This window comes from Chrysochloris asiatica, unplaced genomic scaffold (genome assembly GCF_000296735.1).
Source record: "Chrysochloris asiatica unplaced genomic scaffold, ChrAsi1.0 scaffold00047, whole genome shotgun sequence".
NCBI classification, from domain to species: domain Eukaryota; kingdom Metazoa; phylum Chordata; class Mammalia; order Afrosoricida; family Chrysochloridae; genus Chrysochloris; species Chrysochloris asiatica.
The window spans coordinates 4,912,993-4,928,042 of NW_006408565.1; the positions used below are offsets into that span (position 1 = coordinate 4,912,993).

General features: G+C 50.1%; 1 protein-coding gene across 1 annotated transcript in view; it reads left to right on the forward strand.

Annotated features, from left to right (window-relative positions):
- The first annotated feature begins 4,457 nt into the window (after window positions 1-4,457).
- Window positions 4,458-15,050, forward strand: part of MATN1 (matrilin 1, cartilage matrix protein) — a 12,709-nt gene continuing 2,116 nt past the window's right edge. Inside the window, exons 1-6 of the mRNA XM_006862196.1 lie at window positions 4,458-4,551; window positions 6,751-7,097; window positions 10,762-10,984; window positions 11,960-12,085; window positions 13,402-13,818; window positions 14,383-14,535. Coding sequence (XP_006862258.1) covers window positions 4,458-4,551; window positions 6,751-7,097; window positions 10,762-10,984; window positions 11,960-12,085; window positions 13,402-13,818; window positions 14,383-14,535 — 1,360 coding nt within the window. The remainder of the gene's footprint in view (window positions 4,552-6,750; window positions 7,098-10,761; window positions 10,985-11,959; window positions 12,086-13,401; window positions 13,819-14,382; window positions 14,536-15,050) is intronic.

A 15,050-nucleotide genomic window follows, 5' to 3' on the forward strand; every position in this document is an offset into this window, starting at 1 on the left:
GGGGGCGGAGGGGCTCCAGCGTTTCCCCCTCTGGCCAACACCGGACTCGCTGTTTCTAAACGCTTCACATTTTAGAAACACAAATATTTATTTTCTTTCCTCAATGTATATGCTGAACTTCCAGACCTCCTCCTCCCCAGCCCTTGCTCCAGCGATGGAATGTTAAAGCCCATCTCTATTCCGGAAAACTTACCTGTAGCATATTTCTGTGGCCTCGCTAATGAGCACAGAAGTGACAACACAGAGAAGGTGCCTGTGTTCCTCTGAGGAGACCATAGACCTGCCATTCAGGGACAGAGCTGAAAGAACTGTTTCACGGTCCAGCTGCAGCCCACCAAGAGCGCGTTGTGCTCCAAGCTGTGGAGGGGGCGGCCAGGGGGCTGACTCCAGCTCACGTTCTCCTCGGACACCTCCAGCTAGACCACGCTCACCATTGCTGACCCCAGCCTGAACCTTGTCGTTTTTTAACAAAGAAATGGGACCAATGCATTAATGGTTCCTTTTTCTTATCACTTCTTCAATTGTTCACCCTGTGCAGACAGCATGCTGGTGCCAGGATTCAGTGGCCATGGAGATAGGCAAGTCCCCTGCTCTGAGGGGCTGGTGCTCAGCTGGGGAGGCAGGAAGCACATTTTAAACACTGCTTTGGGAAGTGACAAAGCTGTGATCACCACACCCTGCAGCATTTCTGGAGAAGAGAATTAGACTTAGAAGTCATAGACACAAAAGGAGACAGCAGTCTCAATGAGGTTTTGTAATAGAGGAAGGGGGATGAATTATGAACAAATCAGACATAAATGAAGAACAGCAGAGGGGAATCATTTTATCTAATTTGTTCTCCAAAAATTGTGCACAGAGGGGTGAGGTCAGAGTTTCAGGCTTGGTTCTGCCCTTAGGCTGGTTGCGTGACTTCAGGCAAGTCAATGAACCTCTCTGGGCCTCAGTTTCTTCATCTGACAAATCGGCAAATAGACTCAGATCTGCTGGCCTTACACATTTGTTGAGAGAACAAAGGAGACAGAGTGATGGTGGGAGGTTGTGTTGTGCCAGATGTGGAAGAGACTGCTATCATCACTGCTGCTAGATTGTGGGAGCTGCTGGCAGGCTCCGCTGTGCACTTCCCTTTATGGACCTTTCTTTATGTCGAGTGAAATGCACAGATTTAAGTGTCACTATTGTGTCCCCTGGAAAGATGATACCCCTTTGACTACACATCTATCCTCTCATCGCCTCCTCACATCATCCCAGGCCAGCCCAGAGCTACCTGTCCCACTGCATGATGACAAGCTGAGGTGCAGAGAGGCTAACTCCCATGTTCCAGGCCACACAGCCTGTCAGCAGCAGAGGTGGATTTGAACCCATGGTCTTTCTGCTTTGTCCCACCAACTACTAGGCAAGGATGCAACAATCCCTGTGGTTATTGTCCTTTATTTATAAGCCTCTTTCATACAGATCCTGGGGCCCAGGATGCAGGGATAAATCAATCCAACATTGAGCAGATCGGGTGAAACTGGGAGAGTGACCTAACCCAGAGAGGTAGACATGGACAAGTTCCCTCCACCTGGAATCCTACCCTGGTACAATGCTTAATTGTGTGCCCATAGACAAGTTACTTGACCTCTCTGTTCTTCAGTTTCTCATCTGGAAAATGGGAGTAATAATTGTACCTGCCTCACAGGGTTGTCACAAGAGAGAGAGACAGCTCATGTAACTCACCTGCTCCTCATGTCAACCTTTTGAGGTAGGCAATGCTATCAGTCCCTAGGTGAGGACTCTGAGACATACAGAGGTGAAGAAACTTGTACACAGTCACACAGGGATTACAGTAGAGCCAGGATTCAAACCCAGGCACTATGACACCTCACCCTGTGCTTGTAACCACTTTCTTTACATTCTTGCAGATAGATACCAAGAGTGGACATACATGGCCGCTCCCATTGTTAGCTTGAGTTTCTGCTAGGCAGAATTAGCTGGAGGAAGGGGCATTCTGGCAGCTTGCTGTGATGTACAATGGCCTGGGGCCCCTTGGAAACTCCTAGAATCCAGTACAGCTGGAGAGAGGGTGCACACAGACAGCCAGTGGATAAAAAGACAGGAGGGCAGCAATATGTTTACTGAGGAAATTGAGGTAGAGTTACAGGTGGGGGAAGAGTTTGAGTGTGGGCTGAGGGTTCAGGGCAGAGCTGGGATGTGAGATCATTGGACCCAGGTATCCCAGGACTAGAATTCCTGGGTGATTCAAATGGTTAATATGCTTGGGTTGCTAGCTGAAAGGTTGGTGGTTCAAGTTTACCCAGAAGTGCCTCAGAAGACAGGCTTCACATTTACTTCCAAAATATCACTCACTGAAAATCCTACGAAGCCAATAGAAAAAGATGGAAACAACCTAAGTGCCTGTCAATGGATGAATGGATAAGCAAAACTATGATCCTTATACACAATGGAATATTATACAGTGTTAAAGAAAAACGAATCTGCAAAACACCCATGACATGGTTGGATCTGGAGGACATTATGATGAGGGACATTTGTTAATTACCAAAACAACAACAACAAAAAACAAATACTATAGGAGACCACTACTGTGGTCACAGAAAGAAACATTCTTGGAAGGTTACCAGGGGTGGGTAAGCAAGGAAGGGTAAATGGCTAAATAGAGGGTAGAAAGTATGAACTTGGGTGAAGGGAAAGACAATATACAATAAGGGGGAGGTCAGCACAAAATGATCTAAGCAAAGGAAGACACTGAGAGGACCACAAGAGTTAAAGGCAACGAAGGTAAATGCTCTTAAATACCCAATTCTGCAATAACAGTAATGCTAACAATCATCTACCAGTGGAACATAGATAGGCACTGAGATTGAACAAGGAGGCAAAGACACATTGGTCTACACCCATGAATATATATATTTGACAGAGAATTTTTTATATATACTACAAATATATCCATGAATACAGTAAAGCGTATAGGCGCAAAGTTATGAAAACTACTTTAGGCATAACCAAACACCATAAGGGAATGCGTTACTGTGCCTGGGAACTCAGAACCACAGTCTCAGGGGACACCAAAGTCAATTGGCATAACACAGTCCACAGAAACATTTTACATCCCACTTTGGTGAGTAGCAACTGGGGTCTTACAAGTGTGTGACTAGCCATCTAAGGTGGAACTATTGGTCTCTCTCCATCTGGAGCAAAGAAGAGTGAAGAAAATCAAAGAAACAATTAGTTTAGAGGATTAATGGATCATGTGAACCCCAGCTCCATGATCCTGAGACAGAAGAACTAGATGGTGCCCGGCGATCATTGCTGATCACTCTAAAAGAGATCACAGTAGGAAGTCCTGGATAAAGTGGGAGAAAAATGTGAAACAAACCTGAGATCAAAAGGGCAGCATTTACCCAAGGACGAACTTCAGAAGGGTTAGGAAGGAAGGAGAAATGAAAATAAGAACTACAGAGAGGACATAGGATGAGTGATGTTTCATTGAGGGGATTACAATCAGTGAGATGAAACAAAATGTGTGAATTGTTGAATGTAAAGCTGACGATCTTCTCTATAAGCTTTCACTCAATTCAGAAAAACAAAAACATAAAAGCAACACATAAAAAAAACCAGTCTTTTTTAGAGATTGGTGGAACCTCCAAAACTAGGACTCTTAGTCACCTTTCAGGTCTGATACTGAACTCACCTGTGGCTCAACTTTCAGCCAAATGATAGACAGGTGTTTCAGATGAACAATAACACTCTGTAAAACAATCAACCATATGAGATCAAAGAGCAGCATGTGCCCAGGGAGAAAGCTCAGAAACAGAGTGGGAAAGGAAAGGAGGTTGAATAGAAATGGTAAACATAGAGGATGTGGAAAGAGAGCTAGTACACTTAGGGGATTTCAATCAATGTCACTAAACAAAACGTGTCTAAATTGTTGAACGGAAACCAATTTGCTCTATAACCAAATCACAATAACAAAACTAAACCAAACCCAAAACCCCCCATAAAAGAAAACCCTGTGGAGCATAGTTCTACTCTGACATACTTGCAGTTGCTATGAGTTGGAACTGAGTTGGAATTGACTTAATGGAAACTGATTTTTCTGTAGTCCTGGGGTTTGGGGAGCCAGCTTCGGGTCAGTGCTGGCTCCTGGAGGAGCCACCCCCTGCCTCCCACCTGAGGTCTCCCAAATTCCAGCAACAACTCTGGTTGCTTCTGCAGGCAAATGAACCTTTGTGGTCAGAGGGGCCTCTAGAGCCCAGGCTAGGCGGCTCCCTCCCTCTCCAGGCACACACACCTCTATTCAGCCAGGGCCCCGCCCCTGGAGGAGGGGGTTGGCTGCCCCCACGTCAGCGGGGGTGCCACCTGACTGGGGGGCTGGGCAGGCAGCAAGGTTGATAAGACCAGGCCCCCAATGAGCTCCCCCCTGCACTATGCCCGCTGTTGCCAGAGCTGCTAACACCATGAGAGCCATATCTGGCTGCAGCCTTGCGCTCTGCAGTCTGCTGCTGTTGCTCCAAGCCCCGGGCACCCTTCCCTTGGCTCCCCAGTCCAGAGGTGAGATGGGGATACCTGGGGGAGTGGCCCCTGACCAGTAGTCTGAGGGGCGGGGCACCCAGATGCGTGGAAAGGAAATGGGCTCTAGGATGGGGAGAGGGACACGGTAGCCAGCAGATTGTCACAGGAACAAACAGGATGAAGATGTTGACAAGGGTCGGTACTTCTGTTGGGGAACATGTCTGGATCTCTCTCTGGAACCCATGAGCTCCCCAGGGCCCATGCCTGCTGGGGGATAAGGGCTCCCTGGTCACTGGAGACAGATGCTACCCTAGAGCTTCTGATGCCTGGAGTGGTACCAGGTCAGCTCCTGCCAGCTCAACAGGCCAGCTCATGACTGTTTAATGGGTGTAGATGTGGGGGACCAAGACCTAACTGCCCCACCCCTTCATCAACCCATCAGCACATCCTAGACTGGGCTACCTGGGGGCTGCATCATCCCTAGGGTTTCAACCTTGCCCTAAATCCTAGAATGTCCAGTGCTTCCTATCCAGATGGGGAAACTGAGGCAATGGGCAAGGCTCTAAGATCACACAGTAAGATGGCCTGAGAGCTTACTGTTCTATGGCATGGCTCAGATCTGAAACCGAACTCACCGGTGGCTCAATTATTAGCCAAATGATAGACAGTCTCTGTCTCCGGGCTTCAGCTTGTGGGGACCAGGAACATGGCTGTGAGGTGATTTCTAATGTTGAGGAACTCTGATGCCTGGGTACCGTCTAGGGTGCTATGAATTAGGGATTTAGGACAATCCAGCACAGTTTCTCTCCCAATTCTCCAAGTACCTTCACTTGGGAATGGCTCGGCCTATTTCAGACTCTATACTGAGCCCTGCCTGCCTACCTGCCTGCCTGCCTGCCTGCAAGGAGCTCTGGTAGTGTAATGGTTACAAATCGGGCTGCTAACCTCAAGGCCAGCTGTTCTAAACTACCAGCTGTTCCGTGGGAGAAAGATGAGGTTTTCAGCTCCTGTAAAGATTTACAGACTCAGAAACCCTGTACAGGGTCGCTATGAGTCAGAACTGACTCCACGGCACATCACCACCACCACCACCTACCTCCCTGGCTGCAGGCCCAGGCCAGTGGCAGCACCCTGCAGCAAACATTAGTCTCCTCCCATTGGACAGGTGAGAAAACTGAGGTGCAGCAGGATTTGAACTCAGGCCTGCATCACTCCAGCTCCATGCACTTCCCAGCACATCTCCCAGGCTGTCTGGGGGCCCATTTCTCCCTGTGGCTATTATTTGGGGCCTATTGGGTCAGGCTGTCAAGACGCCCATGAGGAATCCCTGCTCGTTTCTTCCTCCTGCCCTTGGGAACCAACTACTTGGCTCTGCTGGGCTGAGGGAAGCTAGTTCCTCTTTGGTGATTTGCTCTGATGTCCAGACAAAACAGACCATGTTGGTGGGCATTGCTTTGTTCTCAAGACTGTGTCCATCTCTGAAGGGTCCACCTTTAGTGCCCTCCTGCCCAGCAGGAGACATAGCTGTCCCTCCACCCACCCCCATCCCCGTCTACGGAGGAGCCCTGGTGGTACAGTGAATTAAGTGTTGGGCTGTCAAACACAACAAGGTCAGTGGTTTGAACTCATCAGCCAGCTGTTCTGTGGCAGAAAGATGAGGCTATAAAGATTTAGAGTCTCAGAAATCCTATGGAGCAATTCTGCTCTGTCCTATAGGGTCGCTATGAGATGGAATAGGCTCATGGGCTTTGGGTTCTCATCTACAGCAGCTGGATGGCACAAGGGTGGACAGTCATCTACTAACCCAGAGGCACTGTGGGAGAAAGTTCTGGTGACTTTAAGGCCAAGGAAACCTAAGGAGAGGACATTTTATTCTGTAACAGTGGGTCAGGAACAGATTCAACGACAGCAGATATGGTTTGTCTGTGGCAGCAATCAGCAGAAAAGTTGTGAATGACTGTTGTCTCCTTTGCTGTCCCAGATTGGCATCCTATGTACATTTTTGCTCACCCTCCCAAGGATCCTGCAAAAAAGGGATTATCCGTGGCCTAGCACAGAGGAAGAACTGAGACTCCAAGAGACAGGTTCAGCAACTTGCCCAAGACCAGGATGTGAGCCTGGGTCTGTCCCACTAGACTGAGCTGTGTGTCCACCACTGAAAAGAGGCCTCAGGCAGCTCTGGTGGTTTCCCCTGTTGTCTCTGAGTCTGCTCTGTGTCTCCCCCTGCCTCCTCTCCAGGGCACCTCTGCCAGACCCGGCCAACGGACCTGGTGTTTGTTGTCGACAGCTCACGCAGTGTGCGGCCTGTGGAGTTTGAGAAGGTGAAGGTGTTCCTGTCCCAGGTCATTGAGTCTCTGGACGTGGGGCCCAATGCCACCCGGGTGGGCGTGGTTAACTACGCCAGCTCTGTGAAGCAGGAGTTCCCACTGCGGGCCCACAACTCCAAGGCGGCGCTGCTGCAGGCAGTGCGCAGCATCCAGCCACTGTCCACCGGCACCATGACGGGTCTGGCCATCCAGTTCACCGTCACCAAGGCCTTCAGCGATGCTGAGGGAGGCCGCGTCCGATCCCCAGGCATCCACAAGGTAGGTGTCCCGGCCTGCCTGGCTCCCACTGGGGGCTACGAGATTTGCCTGTGGTCAGGAAATGAAAGTCAAAGTGTGGAGGCCATTTGGCATGAGGGGCAAAGCTGGGTTTTGAGTTCCGATCTGCAGAGTCACCAGGAGATCTGCATAGCCCAATCTTCTGCCCCAGAAGCTCACCATCTGGTCCAGTCAGGGCCTGTTTCTGTATAACATGAAGAGATAGCAACACTGTCTCAGAGGAGAAGCTGAGTGAATGTGCTCAGAACAGTGCCTGGCACAGAATAAGCACCCATGTGGAGTCCTGGGGTGGCGCTGTGGGCTAAGGCGTCAGACTGCAAAGTCGTTTAAAGTGCAAGGTCACTGGTTCATGCTCACCAGCTGCTCCTTGGAAACCCTATACAGGGTCGCTATGGGTCGGAATCAGCTCGACGGCACGTAACAACAAGCGTGAGTTCCAGGAGCTCTGGTGGCAGTGCTCAGGGGCTAACTGAGAGGTCAAAGCCACTAGCTGCTCCATGGGAGAAAGATGTGGCGATTTGTGTCCATAGAGGTTACAGTCTTGGAGTAACTCTGGTAGCGTAGTGGTTACGAATCGGGCTGCGAACCTTAGGGTCAGCGGTTCGAAACTACCAGCCGCTCCGCGGGAGAAAGAAGAGGCTTTCTACTCCCGTAAAGATTTACACCCTCGGAAACCCTGTACAGGGTCGCTATGGGTCGGACCCGACTCGATGGCACTTAACAACAACAACATAGATAGGGTGGTTCTAAGGAGCTCTGGTAGTGTAGTGGTTACGAATCGGGCTGTGAACCGCAAGGTCGGCAGTTCAAAACTACCAGCTGTTTCACAGGAGAAAGATGAGGCATTCTGTTCCTATAAAGATTTACAGATTCAGAAACCCTGTACAGGGTCGCTATGAGTTGGAACCGACTCCATGGCACATCACAACGACAACACAGGGTGTCTTTGAATTGGGATCAACTTGATGGCAATGGGTTTAAGTACTACTTAGCAATCCCTGAATGACTCACATGGTTAAGCACTTGGTTACTAATGGAAAGTTTGTCAGTTCGAATCCTCTCAGAACAATGGCACTTCTAGTCTGAAACACATGGGGTCCCCAAGGGTTTCAGTTGACTTGACAGTAATTTTTTTTTTTTAGGTAGCACTAATTAATTTGTATTTAGCAATCCTTTAAGGGCAGGGGCTCATGAGAGCCAAGCAAACTTTCCCACGTTTTGTAGTCAGCAAGGGCTCCAGGTAGAGTACTGGATGTTTTCATAGACCTTGTGTGCATACCCACGTTCTACTATTTAAGCCCTCAGTCCAGGGCCTCGGGGTCACGTGCCTGCTCTTCACAGAACCCTGTGTGTCTCCATCAAAGCCCTTGTTGGCCTGAGGAGTCACTATGTACCTCTCCAGGGACCAGCCCAGGTGAGGTACTCATCCATGTTCTCCCCGCTCCTCACTCTCTAGCACAGTGCTTGCCACAACAGATGCCTGAAACACCAGGGCTGGATGAATACATTTCTCCTCAGAGCTGGTATCCCCACTTTGAGGATGAAACTTGGGGGCTTAAGCAACTTGTCGAGCAAATCAGTGGTAAAAGCAGTCACACAATGGCATTGCCACCCCTCTAAGGAATAACAGTGGGGTGCCTGTCAGTCTTATTTTGTGGGGCCTCTTATAAGTTCCGGACTCCTGGTGTGGCGCCATAGGACAAGCATTCGACCTCAAGGTCTATATGAAGCTCAAGATCGGCAGTTCAAACTCACCTGCCACTCATTGGAAACCTTATACAGGGTCACTATGAGTCAGAACCGACTCTATGGCATTTAACAACAACAACTTCTAAGTTCCGAGGTGAGGTGTTGTAGAAAAGGTTGATGGGTGTGTTGGTTGGGGGGATGTGGTGGCCATGGGGATCCTAATGCAGAGAGGTAGTGTAGATGATGGCAGGGATATTTCCAAGTTAACCAACTCCCCCCAGGTCAGGCCAGTGTCTGGGGTGGGCAAGTGGGAGAGGGTGCTGCTTCTGTATCCATCAGGAATCACCTGATGGGGGGAGCCACAGGAAGGACAAATCTCAAAGCTGGTGGTGGTTGGATCAGGAATGGTGGCCCCAATCTGGACATCTCTCCATCTCCATGCCCTAGAAGGGAGGTTGGGGACCCTTTCGTAGCATGTGGCATTGGACAGTTAGAGCTAACCTTCCAACACTAGGAGCCCAGGCCTCTGGAAGGGGATCGGTTGTGCAGGAGCCCTCCCCACGGGTCCTGGGTAATGACACTACACATCAGAACACTCCTACCATGAATAATTCCACTGGAACCTCACCCTAACCCCTTTTTACAGATGGGGAAGCTGAGGCTCACGAGGGTGGGACTGGGTTTCTAGTCTAGACTTAATCATGCTATTGTACCATGACAAAGGGGTCAGACACCTGGGCCAAGAGAGGGGACCCAGGAGTCAAAGAAGCAGCAAATAAGCTCGGTGCCAAACCCCAGGCTGGGGCCAGAGTCATGAGGAACCTGAATTCAGGGCAGGTTCAGGCTTGGGGGTGGGGTTGGGGGAGGCACTCTGCCAGGGTCTTCTCTTTGTCTACTGAATATAGACAGGAATCTTGTGGGAGGGGAAGCCAGATTCTTTTCCTCCACGGAGGGACATGCATGAGACTGAGGTGAAGGAGACAATGGGCAGCAATTCCTGTTCATTGTGTGTCTCTGTGGGAACAACGCTGAACCAAGAGACTGCTACTTCCAGCTCAGGGAGGCGAGGCGGAGGGATGTACAGATTAAGGACATCAGTCACCATTCCTGATCCTTGGCCACCCTCTGGCGGCCAAACCGCAAAACTGCCTGGTACTGGATGCGCAGAAGTCCTGGGGTGGCGCTGTTAATGCGCTGGACTGCAAAGTCGGATTGAAACGCAAGGTCGGTGGTTGAAGCTCACCAGTTGCTCCTCTGAAACCCTAGACAGAATTGCTGTGGGTCGAAACCAACTGGACGGCATTGAACAACAACGACTAGACGCGAATGTTGACTCAAATAGGGAGTAAATCAGCCTTGTAGTCCGGGCGAGTCTCCACCCACCACAGAGTAGGGATGCGCTGTGCAGAACACAATGGGGAGGGAGGCACACTGAGCCCAAGAGGGCATGGTCCAGCTTGCTTTCACTTGGGCATGTCTCCCAGAGTCCTCAGCGACCTCCAATCTGAGGGGGGAGACGCAGCTTTGTCCTCAAGGGCCTTGGTCTTAGAGGCCCCACTCTAAGGAAGGGACATGGCTCTGCCCTTGGAGGTAATCAGTCTGAGGGCACTGTGCCGGCCCTGCGCTTTCCTGCCCTTTGGCGATCACAGTTGTGCTCTCTGCCACTGCCTGCCCTAGGGAGGCGACACATCCCTGTTCCCAGAGGTCCCCGTCAGACAGGGCAACTGCTCAGTCATATTTCAGTCAGGGAAACCCATCTTTCCTCTTCGGCTAGCCAAGTTCCCTTCCCTGGGGAACTCCCAGGGATCAGATCTTCGTGCAACCCTAGTTGTGGGACTCTGGGCAAGTTATTCAGACTCTCCAGGCTTCAGTTTCCTCTTCTGTCAACATTCTCGCGGGCCCCAACGCAGCGAGGAAAGGGAGGGCCTGAGCCTCACACATAGCTCGCGTGTCGCAGGTGGTCATCGTGGTGACAGATGGGAGGCCCCAGGACAGTGTGCGGGACGTGTCTGCGCGCGCCCAGGCCAGTGGCATCGAGCTGTTCGCCATCGGAGTGGGCCGCGTGGACAAGGCCACGTTGCGACAGATCGCCAGCGAGCCGCAGGATGAGCACGTCGACTACGTGGAGAGCTACAACGTCATTGAGAAGCTGTCCAAAAAGTTCCAGGAGGCTTTTTGCGGTGCGCCCAGGCGGGTGTGGGGAGTGGAGGGGTCGGGTAGGGCTTGGCGGAGACTGTCGGGCTCGGGGGCGGGGGCAGATACTAGGCGGGGCTACGACTAAGGTGGAATTTAGGTAATCTGCATTGAGGGCGGGCTTTAGGTGAGACAGACAAAGATAGTCGTGTTGGGGGCGGGTCTAGTATTGGGGCGTGGCCTGTGCGTTGTTTGAATCCAGCCCGTGCTCTCAGAGTGTGGAGGCGTGGCCTGGGCGGGCGACTTGGAGAGCTGGCATCAAAGGTGGGGCCAGAGATGGGGGCAGGACCCGGTCCAGGTTAGGGTCCTCAGACAGCGGATAAGGGAGGTTGGGAAGAGATGATTCCAAGAGACTTTTTATGTGGCAGGGTCCAAGCAGGGACCAAGGAAATTCCAGAACCCGGTAATTGGAGATCCTAAAAAAACTATGCATGTTAATATTATTGGTGTGTGCGTTTGGGTGCCAAAATCTTCCGTGATACAGGAGGGTCTGTGGGACCTAGGCATTGGGCAGGGGAAGGTTCTGAGTCTTTCGCAGAAGGAAGGTGGACCTGTGGAGAATTCTCTGTGATCTGAACAATTAGAAGAGATGGAGTGAGGGCGGGGTCAGGATAAGGACTTTTGGGTCTAAGTAGAACATGTACCTTATTGAGGGTTCAAGGAGCTAATGCAGCACTCAACAGATGATATTTAGCAAATGCTTATTGAGTGCCTACTATGTGCTGTGTTCATTGCTGGGAGCACTGTAAAGCCTTTATCTTTCTTAGCGGGAAGTTTTATTTTTATCATTACTGTTATCACCTTCTTCAGGGATCTTAAGGTGGCCAGGCCTGGGTCCACCCAGATGGGGCCCTCATTTTCCCTGCTTGTACAAGGGGCCCTGGTCTCTATGCTCAAGGAGGGAAGTATCCTGGCTGGGATGTCTGGGCCCCCGTGATTCTGAGGTTCCTTTGTCTTCGCAGTGGTGTCAGACCTGTGTGCCACGGGGGACCATGATTGTGAGCAGGTGTGCATCAGCTCCCCAGGCTCCTACACCTGCGCCTGTCATGAGGGCTTCACCCTGAACAGTGATGGCAAGACCTGCAGTGGTCAGTGAGTTGGGCACAGGGTGGGACATGGGTAGGGGTGGGGTCTTACCCACTCCCACGAGGTCCACTGTCCTGTGCCTCTGACCAATCTCCAAAAGCAATAGATGCTTTCTAGAGACTGTTGCCAGCAGACATTCTTCTCTCTTGACTTTGTTCCTCTGTTTATCACAATGGGTGGTAGGTTTAGTGTGGTGGGAAGAGTCACAGTCTTGAGTTCAAGTCTTGGCTCCACTACTTCCAGCTGTGCGATTTTACAGCTTTCAGAGCCCTTCAGTTTCCGATGCTGTAAAATGGGAATAGTGACTCTGGCTTTAAGTGAGTGTAAATTGGTGGAAGTAGTAATAGCATCAGAACCTGTCAGCTTCAGAGTGGATAATGTTTTTACCAGTTCTGACCACAGCCATCCCTCCCATGACAGTCGTCTCTATTTCTCTTCTGGGTTCAATAATTCATTGCAATGACAACACAGAACTCTCAGAATATATTTACAATTACTAAGGAAACACCAGGATCCAACTCACAGGATTAGGATCACCAGGCTACAACATAGGATCAGGATCAGGAAGCATGTGGGCAAAGTCTCCCTTCTGCAGTGCAGGACAGCTCTTTGAGCTCCTCTTGACTGCGCATGCCTCCTCTAGGCCCTCTCAGGTCAGGCTTCTTGGTCCTGCTGGGGCCCTTTTAGGTCTCTTGCTGTTTATAGTGTTATAGTCCTTGACCCATGTTGCAACACTTTTAGGAAGTCTCTCACCTCCTCTCTCTCTCAGTTCCTTCTTTCTTCCTACTTCTTTCTGTCTCCAAAAACCCTCTGTGGGATTGGATGCTTATTAGACACAATTCCTTGCCAATTTTAAGGCATAGCCTCTTCCAGCTGGGGACCATAAAAAACTGATCAGTCCCCTCTCAGTAAGTCTTGACACTATAACTCACCTCATTTGCATAATTTATTGATCAGTTCCTACAATGTGAATACCAATTACCCAGCCCAGAACCAGATAAAAGGTATAAAACCAAGTTGCTTACGGTTGACCCAGGAAATGTAATAAAACTAGGCTAGAAAATTAGGGCAAAGGTAACTTTTCAGGGTCTAGGGGGAAAAACTCTGAATCTGTTTATTTCTCCCTCCTCCAATTAATAAAGGCAAAAGGCCACGGTAAGGAACTCATTTCATAAACAGAGGGAGTTTTGAGGACTAAGTGGACTGGTCTCTGTGACTCATCCAGCTCAGAACCTGGAGTGGGGTGTTGTCCAGCAAGTGGTCTGCATGAATGACCAGTCCCCTAAGCTTCCTCCCCTTGCCTTCCTGCCCTCCCCAGTCTGTGGTGCTGCTGGTGGCAACTCAGCCACTGACCTGGTCTTCCTCATCGATGGATCCAAGAGTGTGAGACCAGAGAACTTTGAGCTGGTGAAGAAGTTTATCAACCAGATTGTAGACACACTGGACGTGTCAGATAAGTTGGCCCAGGTGGGGCTGGTGCAGTACTCAAGCTCTGTACGCCAGGAGTTCCCCCTGGGCCGCTTCCACACCAAGAAGGACATCAAGGCGGCTGTGCGGAACATGTCCTACATGGAGAAGGGCACCATGACTGGGGCAGCCCTCAAGTACCTCATTGACAATTCCTTCACTGTATCCAGTGGGGCTAGGCCTGGTGCCCAGAAGGTGGGCATTGTCTTTACTGATGGCAGGAGCCAGGACTATATTAATGATGCTGCCAAGAAGGCCAAGGACCTTGGTAAGTACTGCCTGCTTGACCCAGGGTTCCACTGATGGCCAGTTGTGTACACTGTGCCGTTACATTGTAGCTTATCTTGGTGTTTGTTCTGACTAGTGCTCTAAGTCCAGGGAAATTTGAATGGGGGGGGATTGGTTACTCTAACTCTCTCTTATATTGATGACAAATATAATAAAAATGGTTAGTTTTGCTGATCCTTACATAGGTTGGACTTGGAACTTTTCTGGTTGAATGTTAGAAGGCTATCTGTCCATCTTTGGGGTAAGCCGGAGCCTTACCAGTTAAACGAGAAAAATAATAACCACTGAACAGATAGTTATGAGAGTGAAGTGACACTACAAAAAGCCTAGTGTAGGGTTTGGCATATAGTAGAACCACATCAAATGTTGATTTGCTCAGTTTCTTTCTCCTAAGCAATGTCCCTACAATTCTTACGGCTACCACCAGGAGGTGTCTGGTATTGGCTGTCTGAACTGACTGCAAGGCAGTCCATTCCACAGGAGAACTCAAGTTATGACTGTCTGACTCCATAGTTAGCCTTACCGATCTTCTTCCTCCTGGTAGGTTTTAAGATGTTTGCTGTGGGTGTGGGCAATGCAGTGGAGGATGAGTTGAGGGAAATTGCCTCGGAGCCTGTGGCAGAGCACTACTTCTACACAGCTGACTTCAAGACCATCAATCAGATTGGCAAGATATTGCAAACAAAGATCTGCGTGGGTGAGTGAGGCCAGGGCTGGCATCAATGGGAGGAGCAGGCGGGTTCTGTGGAGGATGGGGTCATGTTGGGACTAGGTGTGAGCAGGGAAAAGCTGGGGCTGAGGTTGCATGGAGAGTTAGCAGAACCAGGAGAGGGCCTGACCAGTACCATGGTTACTAATACTCCAGTACTTTCCAAATGTTAAAAGCGTGTTGCTGTTGTTAAGCGCCGTCAAGTCAGTACCGACTCAGAGTGACCTTATGTACAACTGAATGAAACACTGCCCAGTTCTATGCTGTCCTCACAATTGTTGTTACGCTTAAGCCCATTTCTGCTGCCACTGTGCGATCCATCTCATTGGGGGTCTTCTTTTTCGCTGACCCTCCAAGCATGATGTCCTTCTCCAGGGACTGGTCCCTCCTGATAACATATCTGAAGTATGAGAGATGAAGTCTGGCCATCCTGGCTTTTAAGTAACATTTTGTCTGTACTTCTTCCAACACAGATTTGTTTGTTCTTTTGGTGGTCCATGGTA